General features: G+C 34.6%; 1 protein-coding gene across 1 annotated transcript in view; it reads left to right on the top strand.

Moving 5' to 3' along the window:
• ROBO2 (roundabout guidance receptor 2) overlaps nt 1–26061 on the top strand; it is a 252777-nt gene that overhangs the window by 58030 nt on the left and 168686 nt on the right. Inside the window, exons 4-5 of the mRNA XM_036753392.1 lie at nt 12818–12945; nt 17390–17401. Of these exons, the coding sequence (XP_036609287.1) occupies nt 12818–12945; nt 17390–17401 (140 nt within the window). The remainder of the gene's footprint in view (nt 1–12817; nt 12946–17389; nt 17402–26061) is intronic.

Below are 26061 nucleotides of genomic sequence, written 5' to 3'. Positions count from 1 at the left end.
AGGCTCTCCACTCCTGCTCTGATCCACCACTTAATTCCTCCCTTAATTCAGAGAACATTGTCGCCAAATTCCAGAGCTCCCAGGTGGGCCTGGGGCCTGAAGCAACTGCAGCTGTAGTTCTTCAGAGCTGCACCACCTCCACTGCCCCTGGGGTGGTGGCCAAACCATGAACTCTTTTCATTCTGTTCCCACAGTTTTTCCCACTAACCTTCTCTGTTGTCTTTGGTGTTTGTGGGTTGAAGAGTATGGTAACTGCCACAGCTCACTGATTCAGGGCACTAAGGCCTGTTCTGCCCAGCTCCTGGTCTGGTTGGTCTGGGTGCAGCCCACGCTGGCCTCTGCTCCGCTTCGCTCCCATCTCCGTGCGATAGACCTTACTCAGCAACTATCCAGGCTGTCCTGGGCTGGAGCCCTGCTTCCCTCTGCTATTTCATGGGTTCTGCAGTTCTAGAATTTTGTTCAAAGTCATTTTTTATAGGTGTTTGGAGGGTCATGGGGGAGAGCTTTAGGGAAGTCCCTGCTTTCTAGCCACCATCTTTGATTTTGGTGTTGCCCATATGGTCTCAAGTACTCCAACATAATGAAAATGCTAGGTAAATGAAAAATGGAAAGACGTGTTCAAATCCCACCTCTGAGCCTGGGCAAGTCAGTTAACCTATGTATGCCTCAGGAAATTCTCTAAAATGTATCTACTAAATAATAGATGGGTTAAAGTTTGTTGGTACACAAGGGGTATAAAGATTTAAAATGGCATAGTACCTTCTCTCGAGTTTGTATTCTAATAGAAGGAATATGAGATGCATACAAATTAGCTGATGTAACATAAGAATGTTTTAGGGGCAAAGGAGAGATCAATACAAAGTGTGTTAGAAAAATTTGGTGATAGATCACTTTTAGCTGAGAAAGCTTTCAATAGGCAGAAATGAGCAGTGAGTTAATTCCAGGAATGGGGGCAGGAGGGCAGCCCTCATGAATCCACAGATGCAGAAAATGTCAAGTTGAATCAAGGGAAGAGCTAATAGTCCATTTTTGCTAGAATGTAGTATGTGCACTGAGTTAGTCTAAAACAATACTGGTGGCAGCCTATATGCAGAAAGCATTACAATAAGGATTTTTCAGTTTATCATATTGAAAATAAGAAGCCACTAAATATCTTTTGAGTAGGACAATCACATTGGCAGACCTCTGTATTATTTTGGCAGCTTTGTCAAAGGTGAGTTAGAGAGAAGAGTACTTGGAAAGCAGTTAAGAATTTTTTTTACAATATCCAGAGAAGAAGTGATGAAGCCCTAAACTAGAATGATGGCAGTAGAGAGAAAAGGAAGAATGAGAGAGCTATAGAAGCATAATTGACTGGTAATGATTCTTCATGAGAGCTGAGTGAGGGAAGAGAGCAAAGTGACAGATTTCAAGCCCGGGAACCTAATAGGATGTGACATACTCAGCACATTTAAGGAATATGCAAGGAAGGATGGATTTAGTAGCAAATATAATAATGAGTTTGGTTTAGGTAATATTTGGTTTGAGGAGTTAGTGGACATTTAAGTATATCTAGCAAATTTGAGATGGAGAATAGGAGCCCAGAGGAAAAGTTGGGGATACGTATATAGATCTGAGAATCATCTCCATAGATGTGGCAGTTGAAATCGTGAGAATGAATGAGATTGCTAGGGAAGAACATCTAGAAAAGGAAACTGAAAAGAGTTGAGGACAGAGCTTTTGTAGTCACTTATGCTTATGGAACCTGAGTGGAGATAATAACATAACGGAGTTTTAGAAGTCATCAGATAGGTAGGCAAAAAATCATGAGAGCAAGGTTACATTTTTTACTGATGGTGTGTGCTTTTTTAATTCTGTTGTACTATATTTCCTCCTCCCTAATTGAGTACTTAAAAAGTTGAATAATGTGATAGAAACACAGAAGCTGATTAACCAAGTTTGTGCAGTACCCTTTGAGCAACCCACTTCCCCAACTCACATACACAGTTTGAGTCCCCTGAGAGATAGCTGCCCCTGACTCAAGGTATTTTTGGGTCTCTACTCCTAAAACTCAAGCTTACAAGCCCCCACCAATGTATTCTCTTTTCAGTAGTCATCCAGAGGATGCAATTAACTCACAGTAAAATTATTCACTGAAATGGCATGACAAGAAACATAAGTGTTTTTATAAACCTGGAATATTCTCTCTCACAAATAGACCCAGCATCAGTAGGAAGAGTAGACAAAAATAAAGTCAGAAATAGAGAGGCACTCACATAGGAAATGCATATAGCCAAGACATCATTCAGATGCTACTAGGGTATAGATATCATCTGATTTCTTCCAGTAATATTGTCTGATAATATTTGTGGATGATGGCAAAGGTTACATTGATAACAAGAAAATTAATACCTACATAGTAGTTTATGTCACTAGCATGGTCATCCAAAATCCTTATTTGGATGTTGCTTGATTCTTCCTGCATAGCACATCCTGACCTTATCAGCTATGGTACAGCGTGATCTATAGAAGCCATTCCTAAGAAAAGGAGGGCAGCATCAGTCCCCAGGATTAGCAGCATCATAGTCCTCCTACCACACCCAGGAGGGCACTAGAAATTTAGGCCCCCAGATACCTTCTGCAAATAGATGCTGTCAGACCTACGGGGGGAGTAGGGAAAGAGAAATCAGACTTAATCAGTAGCAGTGCAGTAAATGTTCGGCATTATTAAAGGCAATCCAGGATCTCCTTCAGCTGCACTCCCCATTCCCTATTTCAATGAACTCGTTATTTTTCAGTACTCCACACTATGTCCTCAACTGCACCTGATTAGGACTAGACTCTTTGTAGTTTAGATTTGATACTACAGTAAAAAGATACACTCATCTATCATTCATCAATTAACAAAAGGATCTCTACTTAGCCATAGCAGGAGAAAAATACTCAACAAGGGTAGACACTGAGGATACCTCCAGTTGATTTTGTTCCAATATTAAGCATAAACTACTTAAGGACTGGACCCAGATCAGGACAGTAGAAGCACAAGCAAAGATACTTTCATAAATGTGGAAGTTTTAGCAAAAGAGATGTTTTTGAAAAGCAATGGAATTTATCAATTTGAACATTGTTAAATGTTCATTTTTATACCATTTCAAAAAATGCCAAATCTGTAGATGTTTTTCAAATAAAATTTAGGAAATTTTGTCAATCAAATGGATAAAATAGCCAAATATACACTGTCCCCCAAATCCAGTGTTCTTCATGCCCTACTTGAGGCATCATGGGATCTGAGGTTGGAAAGGCTCTCAGAGATCATGTAGTTCAGCCACCTCATTTTAGGATGAGTATACTAAAGCCCAAGGACTTTAAGCAACTTGCTAATACTATTGAATTCAGTTTGACATTTATTTAACATCTAATATGTACATGGTATTACACTGCGCCTCTTTACAAAGATGTAAAACAACATATGATACCATAATCTAATCACAAATACCAATTATAAGATTTAGAATATTACAGTCTTGTCAGGAGTTAAGCAAACCAAAATCTTCATGAAGGAGGTGCCATCTCAGCTGGACATTAAAGGAAGGAAAAGACTTCCCATGTCAGAAAAGTGAATGGAGTCTGTACTAGGCATGGGAGATTTCATGTTCAAATGTGTGATGGAAGGAAAGGGAAAGATAAGATTGGGGAAGGCGAGAAGGACGATTTACCTGAATCATAGATTTTGACATGATCCCTTCAATTCACAAAGGTTGAGTCTTCAGGCATTGCATATATTGTGTTGGCGTCTCACAATTCAAAAGTGACTTAGGAAGCTTGGGGAAATTTTTCTTGTTATTGGTCACTTTCTCAGTCTGGTGAATTCTATGCACCCATTTTCAGAATAATATATGAAAAAATCATTATGGAATGAAATGCTCAATTTCGGTTAAAATTTAGTGAAAATAAAAATGAAATTTAGTGAAAATAAAGATGTAGTTTTTTTCGATCCAAGTTCGTGGATTCAACAAAATCTAGCCATATAACCCATGTTAAGAAGATAGTAAACAAATTATTAGTTTTAGAAAATTGTACCTAAAAAGAAAAAAAACTAAAACTAGATTTATGTAGCCATGAGGGAGGAAAAAGTGTTGTAACAGTTTCAGGTACAATCTGTGAAGGAGTATTGATTGGGAGATTATGATCAGAGACTATTTGAGGAAAAAATGGGTGCCTTTTCTTGATTTCAAATATTGGCAAAAAAGAGGAAGAAGGCTATCTGTTATGTTTATGGTAGAAAGAACTTCTTGATGTACAGTATAACATGAACATATCCATCCAAGGAAAACCTATTACAAATTACTTGAATTCAATTTAACAAGTATTTTTTGTACCTAATCCAAGGAACCATGCCAAGTGCTAAAGGTCATAAAAGGATGAATAAAATCCAGTTAACCTCAAGAAACCTATAACTGAGAAAGGAAAACAGGAGGATCATATACTTGTATACAATACCTGTAGTACAAAGTACACAAGTACACAAATACCTCTAGTATGAACTAGCTTGTGCTAAGTACCATAAAAGAGGTGCAAAGGACTGTGAGGAAGGAAAGAACACATTTGGATAGGAATGAAATGAGAAGGGGAATCGGAAACTTTTTGAAGAGAAGGAAGTAGTATTTCAGCAGGACCATAATGGATTGACAAAATTCTGGTAGCAATATAAGTGACAAGGGGAGACAAAAGGAATAGTATGCATAAAGGTCCTGTAAGAAGAATAGAAAACATTAAAAATGAATTTAAAATGTCAAGATTTTGACAAGAAAATCTTTCTCAATCAGTGACACCAGAGTCACCACATTTGGACTTTTAAGTCCACAATGTACTAAATAAGGCAGGAGAAGTGACTTTAAAGAAAGTAACGTTGGGCAGAGGAGCAGTACCCGATCAGGCATTCACACAGGAGGTCTGAACCCAAATTGGAGGACATTGAAGAACTGATTCCCCAAATATCTAAAAGATACTAAATGATTAGGAAAAAGAAGGATGACATTGATGCCAAAGGAAAAGAAAATGAAGAATGGATCAAAAATCCTGACCTATGTGCTTACACTCCATCTCTAGAAAATCCTTATGAGAATAATTTTTGTGTGTGTGTGTGTGTGTGTGTGTGTGTGTGTGTGTGTGTGTGTGTAAAGGACATTCTTAACGGAAATGAGAGAAGGAACACAATTTATTCTCTCTAGTACACTCCCTGTTTAGAAATCCAGATTGACTAAAATTGCAGAGACAATAAGACCCACTATGCTTATTTTTGATGACTATAAAAATTGATTTCATAGCACAAATGTGGCTTTAAGCCCTCTCTCCCAACAATATGTCTTCCATGGATATGTTAAGATTGTATAATTGGAAATTTAGTAACAACAAGCCACTTTTTTTCAAATAAAGTTTAAGCATCTTGCCGGTGATGTTTAGCTTTGCCAGAGGATAGCCAAGATGCCCTTTGGTTCCTGAGGGTGCCCAGATACCCCTGTTTGTAGATGATCTTGTGCTGATTATATCACTCTCCAGAACACTGAAGAGCTCCCAAATGAGATTCATTATCACTCAAGAGTTCAGCTTAATAATAACAGAACACAAAAAGAAAAAAAAAAGAGGGGGGAGGGAATCTCATTCCAAAACACTAAAATTGTATAAAATACCTGGAGTTCAAATTGTATAAAATGCCTGATGCACAAAAAAATCTTAATTCAATTATAAAATGTTCCTTAAAGAAATAAAGAACAACTTAAAGGGCATTAATAATATTGAGTGCTCGTGTCTAGGCCATGTCTATATAGAAAAAATGACAGTGCTACCAAAGTTAATTTACACCTTTAAAGCTATGTCCATTTAATTACCAACAAGATAATTTATAGAAATGATAAAATAATAACAAAATTCATTTGGAAAAACAGAAGATCTAGAATATCAAGGGAGATGATGAAAAGAAATAGAGCTGAAAAGGTGGATAGTACTTTCAGACCTCGAACTATATTATAAAGTAGTACTCATCAAAACTAGTTAATATTGGTTAAAAGAGAGCTAGATGAATGGAAAAGACTAGACAAGGGAGATCACAATCAAACACAATAATCCAGTGTCTGACAATGTGGAAAGCAATGACCATAGGGGAAACTCCTTATCTGAAAGAAGGAAAAAAATTTCTGGGAAAACTGGAAATCAATCAGGCAGAAATTAGGTTTAGACCAACACTTTACACCACATTCCACAATATATCCTTCTTTATTTAATTTTTTTTTTATTTTAAACTTAAAAAAAATGAGAAAAGGAAAAAAAAAACATTGCCAGATACACAGCAGACCATAAGAGACGATTCAATGTAAAACAATAAATTTCCGTTTCAAGAAAGCGTATATAAAAATGCTATATATCATTTTCAAAACACTTTTATTTGCTTTTGTTTGCTTCCTTGTTGGTTTTCTTTTGTTCTCTGCTCTGCACTTTTTTACTTTATTTTTTTTTGACTCCTTCCCCTGTCCTACCCTAAAGAAGGCTACAATTAAATGTGGATATATACACATACACCTATACATAATGCATCTATAAATATGCAAATATGTGCATATACACTCATACATATATGGAAGACTGTACTACGCTTATTTCCACCTGCAATCTGTTCCTCTGAAGGTGGATAGCGTCTTCCTTCATAGGCTCAAGTCTTCCTATATTTTTTTAAATCAACCAGGCCATCATTTCCTACAACACAGCAGTATTCCAACCCGATCACATCCTACCTGAGAGATTGTCTATGAAAGTTCCACCCACCCCTCCCCCAATTTCCTGCATTACTCCTACTCTTGACTGCGTAGGTTATTTTTATACAATAAGGTGTTAATTTAAAATAATCAAAATGATCCTTTTTACACTTCAGTAGTGCTTCTTAAGTCCAGGTGGAGGTGGTAGGAAATTGTGGGCAGTCTTGAAGAGCAAGCAAGGAAGTTTGAACATTGCTCCAAAGGGTGTTTTTATTTGAATTGCTTGACCAGATTAGCATATGAAGAAACCAAAACATTACAAAATTGTTTTTTATAGTATTTTATTTTTCCAATTACATGTAAAGACAATTTTCAACATTCTTTTTTGAAAGATTTTGAGTTCCAAATTTTTCCCTCCCTCCCACCTTCTCCACATTCTCCTTTTGCTTGCTGTCCCCAAGACAGCAAGCAATCTGATAGTAGGTTTTACATGTACAATAACATAAAACATTTCTACATTAGTCATGTTGTAAAAGAAGAAACAGAACAAAAGGAAAACACACACACACACAGCAAAGAAAAATGAAAATAGTGTGCTTTGATCTGCATTCAGACTCCATAAGTTCTTTCTCTGGATGTGGATAGCGCTTTCCATCATGAGTGTTTTGAAATTGTCTTGGATCACTGCATTGGTGAGAATACCTAAGTCAATCGTAGTTGATCGTCACATAGTGGTGCTGTTACTGTGTATAATATTCTCCTGGTTCTGTTCACCACTCAGTATCAGTTCATGTAAGTCTTCCCAGGTTTTCCTGAAACCCACCTGCTCATCATTTCTTATAGCAAAATAGTATTCTATTATATTCCTATACCACAAGTTGTTCAGCCATTCCCTAATTGATGAGCCTCCCCTCAATTTCAAATTCTTTGCCACCACAAAAAGAGCTGTTACAAATATTTTTATGCAAGTAGGTCCATTTCTGTTATTTATTATTTCTTTGGAATACAAACCTAGTAGTGGTAGTGCTAGATTAAAGGGTATGTGCAGTTTGATTGCCCTTGGGGCATAGTTCCAAATTGCCCTGCAGAATGGTTGGATCAGTTCACAACTCCACCAACAATGCATTACTGTTACAATTTTCCACATCCTCTCCAACATTTATCATTTTCCTTTTTTATTTTAATTAGCCAATCTGATAGGTATCTGGTGTTACCTCAGAGTTGTTTTAATTGCATTTCTCTAATCAATAGTGCTTTAGAGCATTTTTCATATGTCTATAGAAAGTTTGGATTGCTTTGTTTGAAAACTGCCTGTTCAAATTCTTTGACCATTTATTTATCAACTGGGGAATAACTTGTATTCTTATCAATTTGACTCAGTTCCCAGTATATTTGAGAGATGAGGCCTTTAGCAGAGATACTTTCTTTAAAAATTGTTTCTTAGCTTTCTGCTTTTCTTCTAATCTTGGTTTGTGCAAAAGCTTTTTAGTTTAATATAATCAACATCATCCATTTTCCATTTTGTAATATTTCTTGATTCATCATGAATTTTTTGCTTCTCCATAGATCTGACAGATAAACTATTCCTTACTTTCCTAATTTGCCTACGGTGTCTCCCTTTATGTTTAAGTCAGGTACTCATTTTGACCTTTTCTTGGTATATGGTGTGAGATGTTGCTCTATACCTAGTTGCTGCCATACTATTTCCAGTTTTCCCAAATAGTGAGTTCTCATCCCAGAAGCTGGAGTCTTTGGGTATATCAATAGTAGGTTACTGTAGTCATTTAGTACCATGTCTTTAATCTATTCCACTGATCCACTATTCTGTTTCTTAGCCAGTACCAACTAATGTTGATGATTGCTGCTTTATAATATAGTTTTAGACTTGGTAGGGTTAGGCCACTTTCCTTTGAATTTTTTTCCATTAATTCTCTTGATGATCTTGACCTTTTGTTCTTCCAGATGAATTTTATTATTATTTTTTCTAGCTCTATAAAATACTTTTTTTGGTAGTTTGGTATGGCACTGAATAAATAAATTAATTTAGGTTGAATTGACATTTTATTATATTAGTTCAGCCTACCCATGAGCAATTTATGTTTTTCCAATTGTTTAGATCTGATTGTATTTGTGTGAAAAGCATTTTGTAATTGTATTCATATAATTCCTGGGTTTGTCTTGGCAGGTAAACTCCCAAATATTTTATATTACCTACAGTAATTTTAAATGGAATTTCTCTTTCTATCTCATGCTGTTGGGCTTTGCTTTAGCATGAACCCAGATCTTCTCTTTCCCCATCGTATCTATATATTGGTAGGTTATTTCCCCTTTGCTTGCTCATTTTTATTTTGTTCTTAGCAGCTTTTAGTACAATCAAGTTGTAGTCCTGCAGAGGGGATGCCCCAAGCTTCAGGTTCTTCATACGGTCATTTTTCTGAAGTCTGTCCTGGGGCCTAACTCTGGCTTCTCCTCTCCTCTCCTAAGCCATGGCTACGGCCTCTAGCCATGCTATCCCATAAATGATCTTGCTCTCTGCGGTCCCTCCAGTGACTGCAAACTATAGTTGTCCTCTCTGTCCCAGAACTGAAACCAGGGACTCTGTTCTCTTGCAAGTGCCTACTGCCAACAGGGTCCCCACCCTTCACTACTGCACTCACCAGGTGTGAGCTAGCTCTTTCTCCCTGCAGCCACAGTCTAGTCAGCACAGCTGTGCTTGGTGTCCCTCGACAACGGAGGGTCCTACTCAGCAGTGAGACTCTGGCACTGTCTGCAAAAGTAAAGTTTCTAAGACTGAGGCTGCCTCTCCACCTGGCTACCCTCAGGGCGTTATTGTTTGTGGACTCCTCAGAGTGGGCCTGGAGGTGTTTGTACTTTACTCAGGCAGCCCAAGCTTTTTTTTTTTGATCATGGCTTTCAGGTAGTCCAATAATTCTGACATTGTCTCTCCTGGATCTGTTTTCCGGGTTATTTGTTTTTCCAGTGAGGTATTTTACATTTTCTTCTGTTTTTTCATTGTTTTGATTTTGTTTGATTCTTGATGTCTCCTAGAGTCATTAGCTTCCACTTGTCCAATTGTGATTTTTAAGGAGTTGTTTTCTTCAGTAACCCTTTGTACCTCCTTTTCCTTTTGGCCGTTGTACTTTTTAAGGAGTTCTTTTCTCCAGTGGATTTTTGTACCTCCTTTCCATTTGTCCAATTCTACTCTTTAAAGAGTTGTTTTCTTTTTCTAAGCTGTTGACTTTTTTTTCATAATTTCATGCATCACTATCATTTCTTTTTCCATCTTTTCTTCTGTCTTTTTAATTTGATTTTTAAAATCCTTTTTGAGCTCTTCCAAGTGGACTTTTTGGGCCTGAGACCAATTCATATTTCTCTTTGAAACTTTGAATGTCAGCGTTTTGACTTTATTATCCTCTTCTGAGTTTGTGTTTTGATCTTCCCTGTCACCACAGTAGCTCTCTATGGTCAGGGCTCTTTGTTTTATGCTCATTTTCTAGCCCATTTGTGACTTTTAAAGTTGATCTCTGCCCCTAGGGTACAGGAGGCACCGTCCCAAGCTTCTTGCACTGGGGACCATGGGCCTGGGCACTGGCTTTCTGCCCAGGGTCTGTAGAGATGGTGGCTTGCCCACTGTGATGGTATGGCCAGGTCTATTCACAACTGTTGTTTTGGGGGTTCCCTAGCCAGCAGTTTGCCTTCTGTACTAGGGCTGGAGGCCTCACAGCTGGCCTATTATGCCACTGGCCTGCTGAGTGAAGGACCGCAGGGCCTTGATTGCTGATCTGTGAGAGCCTCATGTAGGTTTGCGTGGACACGGCCTGCTCTCAGCTACGCTCCCCTTTTACTCAAGTGAGACAAACCTTTCCTGAAGTTCTAAGTTATCTTGGGCTGGAAAATTGTTTCCCTGTGCCTTTTCATGGGCTCTGTCAGTCCAGAATTTGGTTAGAGGCTTGATTTAATGTTGTTTTGAGGGAAACTGGGGAGAGCTCAGGCAGCTTCCTCACTTTTCTCTGCCATCTTGGCTCTGAATTGTTTTTAAGGAAAGTTCTTTTAAAACCACATAGCCTATGTAAATATGAACTAAGACAATAGTATTGATGATGACGATTATACTTCCTATTGAGACATTTGCTATACAGAAGGAATGAAAAAGTACAGATAAATCTTGACATAGTTATTAAATTGTCCGAGGTATTTCAAATAAAATTAATACTTTTTCCACTAAATTATAAAAAAGTTTTCCTGTTAGTTATCATTGAATCATCTTCATAAAATAGTAAAACAGTCTTACAGAAGAAATTAATAAGGAAGTGATTTTAGAGTATAACATCTGATTAAACAAATTCTTTTTTATCTTTCAAAACCTAAAGATAATTGAATAAAGTTAATATCATATACAAATTGAACCTTAAATCTAATCTTGTTTAAAATATGAGATATTAATTATTTTGTTTTATTTTCTATTTGGCCAAACAGATAGTAATGGTTTTTTACACAGTTTTGTTTTGTTTTCTTTTTTTTCCCTTGAAAATGACAAAGCTCCTTTTCCCACTTTGTCACAGCTGGTTACCAATCAATCTCGATTCACAGTACGGTGATGATAGCACATGTTGTCCGGGGGCCAAATCTGATTGGGTTGCATTTTTCAGCAGTGTTTCATATCAGAATAATATGTGTCTGTATGGCAGGGACTGTCAGCACACGATTGTACAACTGTCATTAATCAAAACTGGCAACAATGAATGCATTCATAGAAACCAGACTGCCAAATTTCACAATCAAAGTCACCCAATTTTTATTAAAATTTCCTCACTAGTAATGTTTTTTCATCTGTTCTATCTTATTTTGTTGCGGTTAATTAAATGCAGACTCTAGCCATTGCATGTAGACATGAGTAATATTATACCACACTTGAAAGAAACTGTTTTATATCTAAATGTCCTTCAGTTTTTAAATGTATTTCTCAACTCAATAAAGGAGACTGAAAAGCAATTTAGGGTGAAATGTTATATGCCCCAGACCCTTTAACCAACAAAGAAACAAACAAAATGAACAGCTTTAGAAACAAACAAATGCTGTACACACAATATTTATGCACAAATGTAATTATATATGTATGCAAAATCATTAGCAGCATGTTGTATTTACCTTTGCTGTTACTGAGAGATAAACAATAGTAGTCATGTAATTAACGTATACTTTTTAAAATGTGAGAGAGAGAGATAGAAAGAGAGAGAAAGAAGAAGAAAGAGAGAGAGAGAGAGAGAGAGAGAGAGAGAGAGAGAGAGAGAGAGAATTGAGGGGCATTCTATAGCCAGCGCATACTGGCTTGAGAAAAGTGATTGTTAAATTTTCAGCATATACATATATTCATATTCACCTTAGAAATCGGCAAATACTACAAATCAGGACTTTATTTTTTGTTGTTGTTGATTGTCTAGATGTAATGATTGTCTGGATTTAAGAAAGCGATAGATGTTAATAATGAAGCTTCAACTAAAAGTGTGTTTTACATTGTTTTCTTTTCCATGGAGCTGGCTTTCAGCATTTACCAGCATTTCTATAGACAGACATACAGATGACGTTTATATATTACATTATATTTGAATATATTATAATAAGTAATATTAATAGCTTAAAATTGCATTAATATATTTTGAACATCTTGTATTGTTTATACATACTACTTACCCTTGTATATGAACATATTGTCTCCCACATTAGATTATGAAGCTTATTAAAAACAAGGACTATTTTCAATTTTTTCTTTGTATTCTGAATGATTAATGTAGTACCTGCTGCGTAGCCATACTTATTAAATGTTCATTGATTCATTAATTAATTGATAATGTCCTAATATGGCATGAATGTGTCTAAACTAATTGTATTGCTTTAAAAGTTTTTTTGACTTACGGTGACATACGATGCAGTGAAAATCTCATGGCAATTACTGAGTGGTGTCATTCAACTTTACATAACTAATCACACAACTGTGTGTACTAGATGCAATCCCGTTAGACTGTTCAAATGCAAACCTTTTGTTTCCTCAAACAATTCCTAAATCACATAGAATTATTATTCTGATTTAGATTTGACATCAAAGATGATTACACATTGAGGATTAAAAAGGCCATGAGTTCAGATGAGGGCACCTATACATGCGTGGCTGAGAATCGGGTTGGAAGAGTGGAAGCATCTGCTACCCTCACTGTTAGAGGTAAGTGACTTAGCATTTCAAAAACAATCTTAATCAGGAGATTAATGCATAACTAATTTGGTAAGTATATATATTTTGTAACTTTCAGATTATGCTGTATACACTTTCTATCTTATTTAAAAGTTTTTGCTCATCTGATTTATAATTAGATTTAATTTACATATCCTAATATGATTTTTCATTAATTGAGATTAACTGAAAGAAGTATTCTTGGGTTTGTTTCTTCTTTAGAAGGACATCCCTTCAAACATTTTAAAGACATTTATTCATGTTTAATGTGTAAGCTTATTTTATTTAAAATGAGAATGTTAAAAGTAAATAGGATATTCCATTAACTAGTGCTACCAATATTTAAACTAATCACGATTATTCTTTCTATTTCAGCACCTACTTTTAAGTTATTTTTTTTGCCATGGATCAATAGTTATAATAAAAATTTTTACTTCTCTATCTTCATAGATAATTAATTGGTTTGTATATGATTTTTGAATATCATAAAATTTTAAAAGATGATATAGACTATCTTATGATGACTTTCACTTCTCAAAAGTCATGCATTATCCCTGTCATAGAATATATTTATCAAGTCAAATACTTATGAAGGAGAGAAAACATTATCATAAATGCTTGACCTTACAGTGAACTAGAATCAATTAACTGTCCCCTAGGTATAACCATTTGACCCATATAGGAAAAATTAAATATTCTAAAGTACCAAATGACAGTACCAACTGTCATCTAGACAGTTATAATAGACACATTTATTTTCATATAACTTCACACAAAATTGCAAATATATTTTTATCTCTCAATCTCTCCTTGAGGTTTTCTAAATGATGCCTTCTCCATTCATATTATTTGTGTTTAGGTAAAGGGGCCATCTAAAAAAGTTGTGGGTGTGGCTTCATTCTGCTGGCCTGAGTTGTATTTCTTTCCCATTCACTGAATCCGAGTCACATACTGAGTCACACTTTCTTCCTCCTCCTGCATATTTGAATGCTCAAAGCCCCCAAGGAAGATGAAGAGAATGTGGAGGTTGCATTTTTTTTTTCTACGAGGGATTTAGTGGTAGTTCCCATATTTTTTCTACGAGGGATATAGTGGTAGTTCCCATTTTTTTTTTCTACAAGGGATTTAGTGGTAGTTCCCATATTTTTTCTATGAGGGATTCAGTGGTAGTTCTGGTACCAGCACTTGGGATTGTTCAAAGAGCTGACTGATGTCATTTCTATCTTTTTCTGTAGAATAGAAAAGGCCTTTTTCCTTTCTTCTTGGAGGCTGAGGCATACTCCCTTTTAAAATATGTTAAACAATGTCATGCCACATTAATCAGTGCTCCTATTTTCATTTGTTCAATTATTTTTCTCACTTAGCCCATTACAACTGAAATGTGGTAGTTGATCTAGAAAGAAAATGAATAAACTATTGTCCTAGAAGATTTTTTTTTGAATGAACATGTTTATGGAAAGCAACTGAGGACGTACATGCTTCCTTCCAGAGCTTTTCTTTTGCCACGAACATGTCACAAGTATCAGAATTTCTGATCTAGAACATACCTTTTAGAGACCATATAGTCAAAATTTCTCCCTTTGGAGGTGAGCAAATTAAGAGGCTAGAAGTAAAGTGATTTTCACACATGACTAGCTAGTGACAGATAAAAGACTAGAATTCAGGCCTTCTGAATCCTAGTACTCTTTCTAATACATCCCACTCCCTTATTTCCGTTAAAATGTCTAGTCAGTGTTTGCTGTTCAGGTGATCTGAAGATTTCTTTTCTTTTTCCAGTCAGCCATAAAAGTCTTTGTTCGAAAGCTTGAAAAAACAGTGTGGATATCCTAATCATACACAAAGTAAATTTCTTTCTTTAAATTATTGGAAAATATAAAGGTAACTAGCTTCCCATTTGGAAAATGGTTGCCAATGAAACAAATGGTAAGAGAATATGAGCTGTTTATTTCTTGAAATAATCATTTAATATATAAAATGCTTGTGATGGAACCCTGGAGTCTACTTGCCATAGCATCTAATCACTTTTTGTTTTCTGTTACAAAATTTTGGAATTAGTAACACATTTTACAAAACTTTATTTATAATTGTTTTAGCTAAATTTTACCCTACACTATTAAACTACTAAAAAGGGGATTTTATCTCTGAGGAGAAAAAAAAAAACAACTTTTTTTAGTGTTGGCTATTCTCATTAATTTACCTCTCCAAAAATTCCTGTCCCATCTCTGTGTTGCAAAGTTCAATATGAATGGAATGCTCATTTTGTTCCTCAGAATTCATCCATGACTAAGAGCTTTAATATAAGAGTAAGACAAAAATTTCCACAAATCTGTACTTGCCAAAGTCTATAACTACACAAAGTATATATTGTTTTACATTTAAATCCCAAGATATTGTAGATTAATAATATGTTTTGATTTTTTCCAGTGTCACATTGAGAAAGGTTAGCAAAGTGCTCTTTTCATTGGCTCATTTCAGTATGTAGATTGATTTCTCTTAGAATTAGTCTATGACAAGGGCAGCTAGGTGGTGCAGTGAGTAGAGCACCGGCCCTGGAGTCAGGAGGATCTGAGTTCAAATGTGGCCTCAGACACTTGACACATGTACTTAGCTGTGTGACCTTGGGCAAGTCACTTAACCCCAATTGCCCTGCCAAAAAAACCAAACAAAAAAAAGAATTAGTATATTACCTTAACAAACAGCAGAATCAATCCTGCACTTTGAGAGCTTGTCTAAATTCAAGTGAAAAAAAATTAATTTTATCTTTTCAAAAGATTATTTTTCATTGTTATTTTTTGCCTTCAAAGGGATAATGAATTAGAGTGCAGAGCATACTAGTGCTTATAAAGCACTGGAGAACCAGAAAATGTTTGATATTCAGAGTGAAATGAAAATAAAAAGGCTGTGGAAATAAACAGATCAAAACTGACATGAACTGACATTCATACCATAAATTGGCAAAAAGATGGAGAAATCACATTTCTAAATCTCATAACCCCACACCAGCTATTTTATATCACCATAGTGGTTATTTTCATTTGTGTTTAGAAAAAGTGAAAAGGTAAATAAAAGGGCATTGGGTGAGAGCTGTCTTTTCTCCTCAGTGTTTTCCCTTCTGTTAAAATCAGTCAAACCCCCATAGTCCATATGAATGCATTTATAACAGTGTTCCAAAATGCATTTCAAAACACAGCATTTATACCTCTGCTAATGGAATTGGCTTTAGTTATCCACACTAAAGAAATAAGGAGGATTATCGTGTGATTTGGAAATCCATACCATGCATAGCAAGTGCTATCAAGTGAAATATTGTACATGTATATACATGCCTAATATAAAAAAGAAAACCCAAACAGAAATAAAACCCTCTTCAAATTTTACTGTAGCAATATCAATATTATAAATAGATAATTCATTTTGGTTACATGCTGAGCTACATTCAGCTTCTGCATGGTACCGTTAATAGTATGCTAATTTTTTCACATTTTAAAAAAAATATACTTTGAAAGTATAAATGTTGCTAGGTACATCTATTTTCTCTTCAAGAGAGAAAAATAATGCAGGTACATATTTGGAATGTGTGTCCAGAATTATAACTGCTGATTCATCGATCAGGGTATTAAATTTTACTTAAATTTTCTAAAACTTCTTTTTGAGATTGAGACTCTCTTAACATCCTTGTACTTTCATAATAGTAACAGTATTTTAGTAACAATATCCTCAAACAAAAAATTTATTTCATAGTCATGGGATCATTTGTTGCAGTAGCCATTTTACAGTCATTCTGAGTAGAAATGAGAATCAGCTTGTCAATCTTTCTTTTGCCACACCTCCCCCAACGTGGAATTTAACTAATCAGTCATTTGGAAAGTATTGAACTGAAACCTCTCAGGTCATTTCAACCTGTGTTATAGTTTCAGTGGATGAAAAATGATATGCTGTTATGAGTAAGTGAAAGTGGTGTCATGGCCTTTTCTGTAGCCCTTGTAACATTTCTGACTAGCCATATTTAAAATTCAATTGCTATTTAAATTAGACAGTGAGAACTTCTTTTATTACCATGGCCTTTGGTAGTCTTTAATGTGAACAAGTATTATCATCAAATATCATAATGTTTTGGTAGGACAATGCAGTTTTATTCTAAAAAGGCATTCATTGTGGTAATTGATCCTCACATATAAGTTTATCCAAAATATCTATCAATTGATTCACTGCAGCCATTTCTAAGATATCTCATGTATTTATTCTTTCAAAGCAAAAAGGTTGCTTTAATTTTTTTAAGGAAATAACCCAAAGTTCTGGTCACATTTAAATTTCTAAGTTTCAGATTCACTCTACTGTCCATTCTTAAATGTAACATTACTCATCATGCATTCTGACAATTTTCTTTTTTTAATTTCTTTTTTATGTTTTCACCACACCATTGTAATGTCTACAGCTCGTCCTGTTGGTAAGTAACCATCCTTCTATCCATTTAGCATGGCTTTATGCAATGCTTCATATCTCATGCAAGCAATATTGGATTGAATGAATTATATTAGTTCACCTGTGCCATGAAATATTAATATATTAGGTGAGGGTTTGGCCATCAAGAAAGTTCCTTTAACCCTTTCATCACTTTATCACTTTGGATAAACTATATGTAGTGGCTTTTGCCATAGAGACAATTATTTGGGTACAAAAAAGGGTATGTGACTGAATTTTCCTAAAGAGGTAGATAATAGATTTCCCTTTTCTTCTGTGAAGTATCTCTTAAACCCAGTGATCAGTGGACCCTGTTAAGAGAATACCTACACTCGAGGTTTTTGAAGAAATTTATTAGTTGTCTTCCTCTCTTCATTTTTAACTATTTTCAGTCGCAGCTTTTTTTTGATGGGGGGAGGGAGACTTAATTTTATTGCTGTATGCTTATTATCTGCATGCTTTAAAATAAATATATGTTAAATGCTTTAGCAATCAAATTAATATTACCTTCGTGATATTGTAGATAGTTAAAATGAGGTGGGGCAAGAGAGTTGGAGCAACTGTTAATTTTGATACAAAAAATTCATGTTTTGTGTTTTTCAAATTGCTCATCAAGCCAATGACATAGCCTACTGAGAGCTAAAGCACTTGTATCAGTTGATATTTCTTTGATAGTTTATTAAAAACAATATGGAATCTTAAAAGTTAAAATTATTAAGTGACATTTTAATTATCCCTTATAAATACTGATTAAATAAGAGCTCAGAGAACAATAAGTTAAGATAAAAAATCATTTGATAATGTTGTAATACCATCTATTTTGCCTTCTTTGCCCATCTATATTTAATCTTTTGGAATATTTATGGCCAATCCATTAAGTAGGTCAAAAATAAAAATAATACAAAGAAATATATGAATTTATTTAAGTAAATGCATACTCCAGAGCTACATAATAAATTACAGCTGTAGTGAACTAAATGGCCCTCCAGTTATCTGTAAAAGTTAATGCTGCTTTTAATGGTATTTACTTTTCTCCCACCCACATCTCTTAGACATTGATATAATATTTTTGAAATGTACTTATTACTTTTCCAAGCTATTCATGTATGTTGCCATAGCATTTGAGTCAGTCAGTTTTATTTTCAGGATAATATGCATAAAGACTGATCTTTTGAACTTACACAGTCAGAATCCTAGAATGTTAGATGTGTAAATTACCCAAACCTATCCTCTACTCCACCTTCCTCATTTTACAAGTGAGAAAACTTGAGCCCTCTCCATTCTTAAGGTGTAATGTATTAAATTCAGTTTAGCAGCTATTTATTAAACACCTAGTGTATGCAAGGCATTGAGGCTAGAAAGATGAAAAACTATACAATCCAAACTCTATCCTTTAGGGGGATTGTAATTTAATAAGATATCTGCAAAATTAAGAATGATACAAGATAGAATATTAAAATTACAATGAATAGGTCCAGACATTGTTGTCTAAGAAAATTTGAAGAGGGAGGAATTATATTCATCTCAGGAAATCAAAGAGGGTTAAATGGAGGAGTTAACGTCTGCACTGGATCTTGAAAGAAGAGAAGAAAAGTGCCATATAGGCTCATATTGATGCCTGTTTTGAGTAATCTTTCACATCCCCATCAGGAAATTCTGACCAGATGAGAAAGTCTAAGAAAGAATATAAATAGTTAAGTAGTATAAACTGGGACAGAATGAGAGAGTGTTATTGTACTTTAGCTGATATCACACATGAAAATGATTCCAATAGCTGTCTCAGGATCACTAAGTTAAGACTGCTCTTCTTCAATTTATTTTTTTCTTACCTAATAAACATTTTTTGAATACGTTTATTTCTGCTATAAACTAGGAATGATTTTAAAATCCATTTTCTTAATTGAATGCTAAAAATTGGAAAAAACTTTATAAACATCAGAGCTTCCTTTTGGAACTGGTAACTTGTAAAATTATCATTAAGTATTTAAGGACCTAAAACATGAGAAAAACTTCATTACAATATTTTGTATTTAATTCTGTTTGTGCTAATTGTTTATTTTTTAAATGTGGAAATGTGAACCGTATGTCCAAGATTGTCATTAGTAATTGGGTAGTTCCAAAGAAAGAGCTGGGTAGAGCAGAGTATGATGTGATTCTAAAAAGCAAAATGATGTAGGAAAAGGTAAAAAGAGTAGTTATCTCATACAAATGAAGTGCGAGAGGACTTCTCTATCAGTTTTGATAGAGAAATGAGATGGGGGAGGAGGGCAGGTAGTTCTGGAATGCGACTCTCATCAGGACTGGGGTAAAGAGGGAACCACATATACATACATGCATATGTATGTATATATGTGTATATTTAAAAGTCTTCTAAATTCAGAAAGAAATAAGAGGGTAAGGGGATAGGGAGGAGGAAAGGATAAGAGAGAGATTAAGGGGAATGGGGTAAAGAGGGAACAACATATTTAAAAGGGTATAAAAATCTTCTAAATTCAGAAAGAAATAAGAGGGTTAGAGGATAGGGTAGAAGCAGAGAATAAGGGAGGGATTTGTGGAGGAGGCATAGGTTTAGAAATAAGAGGGCTAGGAAGCAGATAGAAGTAAAGTAGAGGAGTCAAGAGTGATAGAAATAGGGTGAGAAGCATAGTGAGAAAAATAGAAAAGAGGAAAATATGAAGTAATTATAGTTTAGAATGTGAAGGGATGAATTTACCTACAAAATGGAAACTGATAGATTAAAAATTTGAATTCAACAATATATTGTTTTCAGGAAATGCTATAAAAATGAGAGATATACACAAATATAAAATAAAGGTCAGGAGTAGAATTTATTATATTAAAAAGCAGGGATAGTAATCGTGATCTCAGGCAAAGTTAACGCTAAAATCAGATTTAATCAAATGAGAAAAATAGGGAAGCTTACACTGTGTTGACCATATTAATCAATAGTTTAGACCATATAAAATAACTAGACAGTATAAAAAATGTGAGAGTATGCCTGGCAAAACTGACACAGCAGCAACATAGACAAAAACAAAAAACATCTTCTATATAAACAAAGTTAAATTGAAATCATTGAAGTAACATTTATTGTGCATGGGTAGGTAAAGCTAATATAATAAAACATGACATTGCCTAACTGATTTGTTTATGTAATGCCATCCCAATTAAATTACTAAAAATTGTCTTACTGAGTCAGGAAAAATAATAATGGTTCATTTGGAAGAGCAGAGCATCAGGAATTTCAAGAAAACCAGGAGGAAAAGTTGTGAAGGAACTAGATTCAGTAGTATCAGACCTTCAACCATATTTTAAGATGAGAGCAGTGCTGAAGTATAAAATGGATAATTTTGATTATTTTAAATTAAAAATTTCTTGTATAAATAAAACCTATGTAGCCAAGAATACAGGGAATGCAGAAAATTGGAGGAAAACTCTCATAGGCAACCTCCCAGATAGAATGTGATTGGATTGGAACATTATTGTGGTGTAGGAAATGGTGAGCTGGCAGATTTATAAAAATATGGAAACACTTGGGACTCACGAAGGAAGATGCTATCCACCTACAGAGAAACAGATGACAAGTGTAAATAAGCATAATATGGTCTTACATATGTATGTTTGAGTGTACCTGTGTACATATGTGTAAGTTTATGAATGTGTGTATTTGTATGTATGTATATATGCATAAGTGTATCTTTTGTGTGTATGTATGTATGTGTGCATCTATCTATCTATATATATATATATATATATATATGGGGGCAAGGAATGAGGAAAAAAATTAGGTAAAAATTGTGCAGCAGAGAACAAAAGAAAACACAAAGGAAGCAAAGAAAAGATGGACAGCTTTGAAAATAATGTTTAGTATTCATTATATTATTTTTCTTGAAATGGAAATTTATTGCTTTATATTGAATCTTCTTTTATGTTCTGCTATGTACATGGCAGTATCTTTTTTCCTTTTCTTATTTTCTATTTAAGTTTAAAATAAATTTAAAAACTACAAAAAGAAATTAGCCCTCAGAAATATAATGAAAACATGACTAATGTGGAAATATGTTTGACATGATTGCACAAGTATACTCTGTGTCAGATTTCTTGCCTTCTTGAGGAGGCGGCATGAGAGGGAGGAAGAAAAATTTGGAACTCAAAATCTTATAAAAATGAATGTTTAAAACTATCTTTACATGTAATTGGAAAAAATAAAATACTATTTAACATCAAATATATATACATATATGTGTATATGTATATATATACACACATGTATATGTGTATGTATATGTGTATGTATATGTATATGTGTGTGTGTGTGTGTGTGTGTGTGTGTGTATATATATATATATATATATATATATATATATATATATATATATATATATATATATATATGAAATGAAATAGGCCAACCTGTCTAAAACAAAGATAATGCTCCCAAGTACATGCTGATTTGGCATCTGTCAAAATTCATTATGAGCACTCCAATTTTCAAATGGACAGTAGAAATTCTACCTCAAGTGTAGTTCTCTATATAGCAGATGTGTTGTGCTGATAAGTTATTGTGATGCCAATTTGATTTATAGTGTAACATAAGTTCCCAGAACAGACAATTGTGTCACCAACTTCCATTACAGTTAAAACTTGTAGTAAATATATGTGTGAATAGCAATTTTTAAAAATCTAATGCATACATAGGATCCACAATCTGCATGACATTTCTAAATACATTTTATTTTTTATTCCTTAAATTTGAAATTAATTATTAAATTGCTAATTGACTGGAATTAAAGAGTAATACTTCAATGCATTATACTTCATTCTGGGAAATCCAGGCATTTCATAAATCTGTCTCACGTGGCTTATGATAGTGCAACAGAAATATGAGAAATTGTGCTTTAACTTTACATTCACTTTATGTCTACAACTTTAAAATTGAGATCTAGTTGTAATTTGGAGATATTTTTATACTACGATTGGAGGTACACGTAATGAGATAATATTTTACGTCTTCTTCCTTGCATTGGATCAGCTTTTTTCATCAGTGACTGGTTACTCCACTGTCTTTTTGTAGTGAAAATTGTTTCAAACCTTTTCAGCCTGTGAGTGTAAACAAAATTAATTTACATATTGTGTAACTAAGGACAGATGCCTCTTGAAAATATGCATTTTTGTAATTAGCTGGTTTTAGACTTATGAAATATACAAATAGATTTTTAGAAAGTATACTTGACTGAAGCAAAGAATGAGTTAGATCTCCCTAGGAATTTATTGTTAGTGCTTATGTCAGAAATCATTATGAGAATTTGAATTTTCAATTATACAATACAGCTACTACTTAAATTACAGTTTCCTACCTATCAGATTCATTTTTCTAATGTGTTATTAAGTCTTAGAAGTAGCTATAGAAATTACAAAATTAAATCTAAAAACAGAAGAAACATTTCGTGTTATGGATTGTAAAATGATAACTCTCTTCATCTTGCATTTAGAGTAGGTCACAGGGCTCATAACAGAATGAGTCTTCTTCAAGAAAAACAAAATTATTCTGATTCACCTATTCATCAATTAGGTCATTGTTCACAGGGGCAGATGAGGAAATATGTTAGGTGACTAATTAAGAGATAGTCTATCTCTAAGAAAATCTGATTCCAGAGATTTATATACCAATGTCAATATCTTTAATACAATTTAAAATAAAATTGGAAAGTAGTGCATATTCTGTAGGACTGTTCCACAGTCATCTGTCGTACCACTCTTAGGAGAAAAATTATTATATTTTGAACCAGCCTGTCTTCAGTGGAATCCCATTTAGAGCCATTTCTCTAACCAGGAGTTTTATCAATGTAGATGACTATGATTTAAACTATATTTAAGAAAACTATCTCTGTTCTCTGTGCAAACTGTAGATTTAAAAATGTTCTGCTAGCCCGTAGTCTCACCTAAGATTGGTAAGAACCATTTTTGATTTAAGAGCATGCCAGTGTTGTAAATAGTAATGGTAACAAACAAAGTCTTCTGCTCTATTTGGAGAAGCCCATCTCTGGAATCCCTCTCTTTTCCCATCTCAGAACATTTTGATCTAAATTCCATATGGACTTCAGGCATTGCAAAAACTTATTGTCATTTCAGTACAAGAAGGATACAACCTCTTGGGTACTGCTTCAATGTGGAGGCTTTTTACTGTTCTGTAAGCATAATTTGTGCAAAAATCAAAACAAAAGACACAGAATAGTTAATTGAAACTATTGGAATACCAATTTGTTCATTTGTAAAAGTCATTTGATAAGGGAAAAAGCAGAAGTAAACAGTATAAATAGGGATAAATATCTTGCTTCCTAAACCCGTATGTCTTATTTTCTATTGGAAATATTTCATCAGCTTATAAATAAAAAAGAACATCTATTTTGGAGATGGGCAACACATTTTTTTCCTAGCAGCAACTCAAAACACAATGAGTAATTTGGAACAGAACTGTCAAATCTACCAGCTGCCTTGCTCCTAAAGCTGAGCCCTGTTTTATTTTGCATCTTGCATACCATATGCTAGGCACCAACTGCATCAAATATCACAAATAAAACCTGAACATATCAGATGAAAATTGACTAAACCATCAAAGGCAAACCAGTGATGCATGACTTAATGGAAACTTTCCATTTTTTCTCTTTTTTTCCGTTAATACACAATAAACAAATTAGATCCATAAAATCTCAAACCTTAACCTATCTATAATTAAGGAAACTGCATCCCTTTAAAATATATTTTGATCACCTTTATCTCTTTTCTACATGAATACTTTTATCTCTTATCTACATGAATGCATTTTTAATACACCATATACTAGTTGTAACTACATTAAAAGTTCTAGTTTATATTCCCAAATAGGATCTTGTTGAAGTGGAGCTACTTTGTTTATTTTGTGTAGCCATTTTACTGTTGAGTTATAGGTCCTTGCAGGGCCTATCATTTAATAAGTGATACTAGCATTGAATAAATGCTTTATGTTCGGTTCAGAGGGCCTAGTTTTATTTAATTCCATTGCCATGTAGAGACTCCAGATGAGCGACACGCAAGAAGAAACAAATATGCTCCATACATTTAACTGTAATACATGTACACACAGGGAAAAGAATACAGTTGTCATTCTCCTGGTTTTCCTCATATCTCTGTGACCATCCTTTCTCTGTCTCCTTTATATCACAACTTCTAACTGTGTGTCCTGAGGACTCCTCTCCCTCCATACTGCTTCGTTGATGATCTCATCAGCTCCATGGATTTAATTACATTTCCGTGCTGATGATTCTCACATCTATCTGTCCTGCCTCAGTATCTCCGCTGATCTCTAGTTTTGAATCTCCAATTGCCTTTCAGACTTCTTGAAGTAGATGTCTAGTAGACATCTTAAACTCACTCTGTCTGAAACTGAACTCATTATCTTTCCCTCTAAAATGTCCACTCTTCCTACCTTCCCTAGTACTGTGGAAGGCAACACCGTCTTCCCAGCCCCTCAGGTTTGCAAACTAGGAATCATCCTGCATACCTTGCTGTCTCTCACTCTCCATATCCAAACTGTTGCCAAGGCCTGTCACTACTGCAACATCTCTGTTTTCTGAGAATCTGCCTGACCTAAGGCTAAAGTGATTTCCCAAAAGTGCAGGTCTAATCATGTCACCCTCCAACTCAGTAAGCTCCAGGGGCTCCCTATTGCCTCCAGGATAAAATATAAAACCCTCTGTTTGGCATTCAAAGTCCACAATAGCCTAACCTCCTCCTACCTTTCTAATCTTCTTACACCTTATTTCCTATCATGTACTTTTTAATCCAGTGACACTGGCTTCCATGCTGTTCCAGGAATAGGATACTACATCTTTTGCCTCAGGGCATTTTCTCTGCCTGTTCCCCATCCCTGGAATGCTCTCACTCCTCCTCCCTGCCCACTGGTTTCCATGGCTTACTTTGATTCCCAACTTAAATCTCATTTGCTACAAGAACCCTTTCCCAATGTATCTTGACTCTAGTGCCTTCCCACTTTCAATTATTATAATGGTTGTTTAGATAGATAGATAGATAGATGGATGGATAGATAGATAGTTTGCTGTCTTCTCTATTTTATTGTAAGCCTCTTGAAGGCAGGGACTGTCTTTTGCCTCTTTTTGCATCCCTAATGCTTAGCACAATGCTTGGCACGTAATAGGCATTCAATAAATGTTTATTGATTGATTGAAAGTCCAGCAACAATGTGGCAAGGTATATAGTATCAAAATGTCAGAAATTCATATAAAAGAAGCCATTCATAAATCTAGAGCTGGAAAAGAACTTAGAGATCATCCAGTCCAGCATCCATTTTACAGATGACAAAGGTGAGGTTTAGATAAGTAAATTGCCAAAGATTGCACAGGCACAATTAGGATTTGAACTCAAATCTTGTGTCTTCAAGTTCAACTCTTTCTATTACATTATGGTACCTCCTTAGCCATCAAAACAGGCTTCCTCTCTACTTTGTACAAGCTGTTCTGGACTTCCTAGATTATATTGCACTTATAGAAAGTATCCTTCCCATTTCTTTCTTTTCCTTTATGTTTGTGTCTTTGAGAGGAAAACTAGAAAAACATTCCATTAATCTAGACTATTACATGTACATTTGAA

The sequence above is a fragment of the Trichosurus vulpecula genome, chromosome 4, assembly GCF_011100635.1.
Source record: "Trichosurus vulpecula isolate mTriVul1 chromosome 4, mTriVul1.pri, whole genome shotgun sequence".
NCBI classification, from domain to species: Eukaryota; Metazoa; Chordata; class Mammalia; order Diprotodontia; family Phalangeridae; genus Trichosurus; species Trichosurus vulpecula.
The sequence above is the reverse complement of the archived record's forward strand: the minus strand, read 5'-3'. Positions and strand labels throughout refer to the sequence as shown.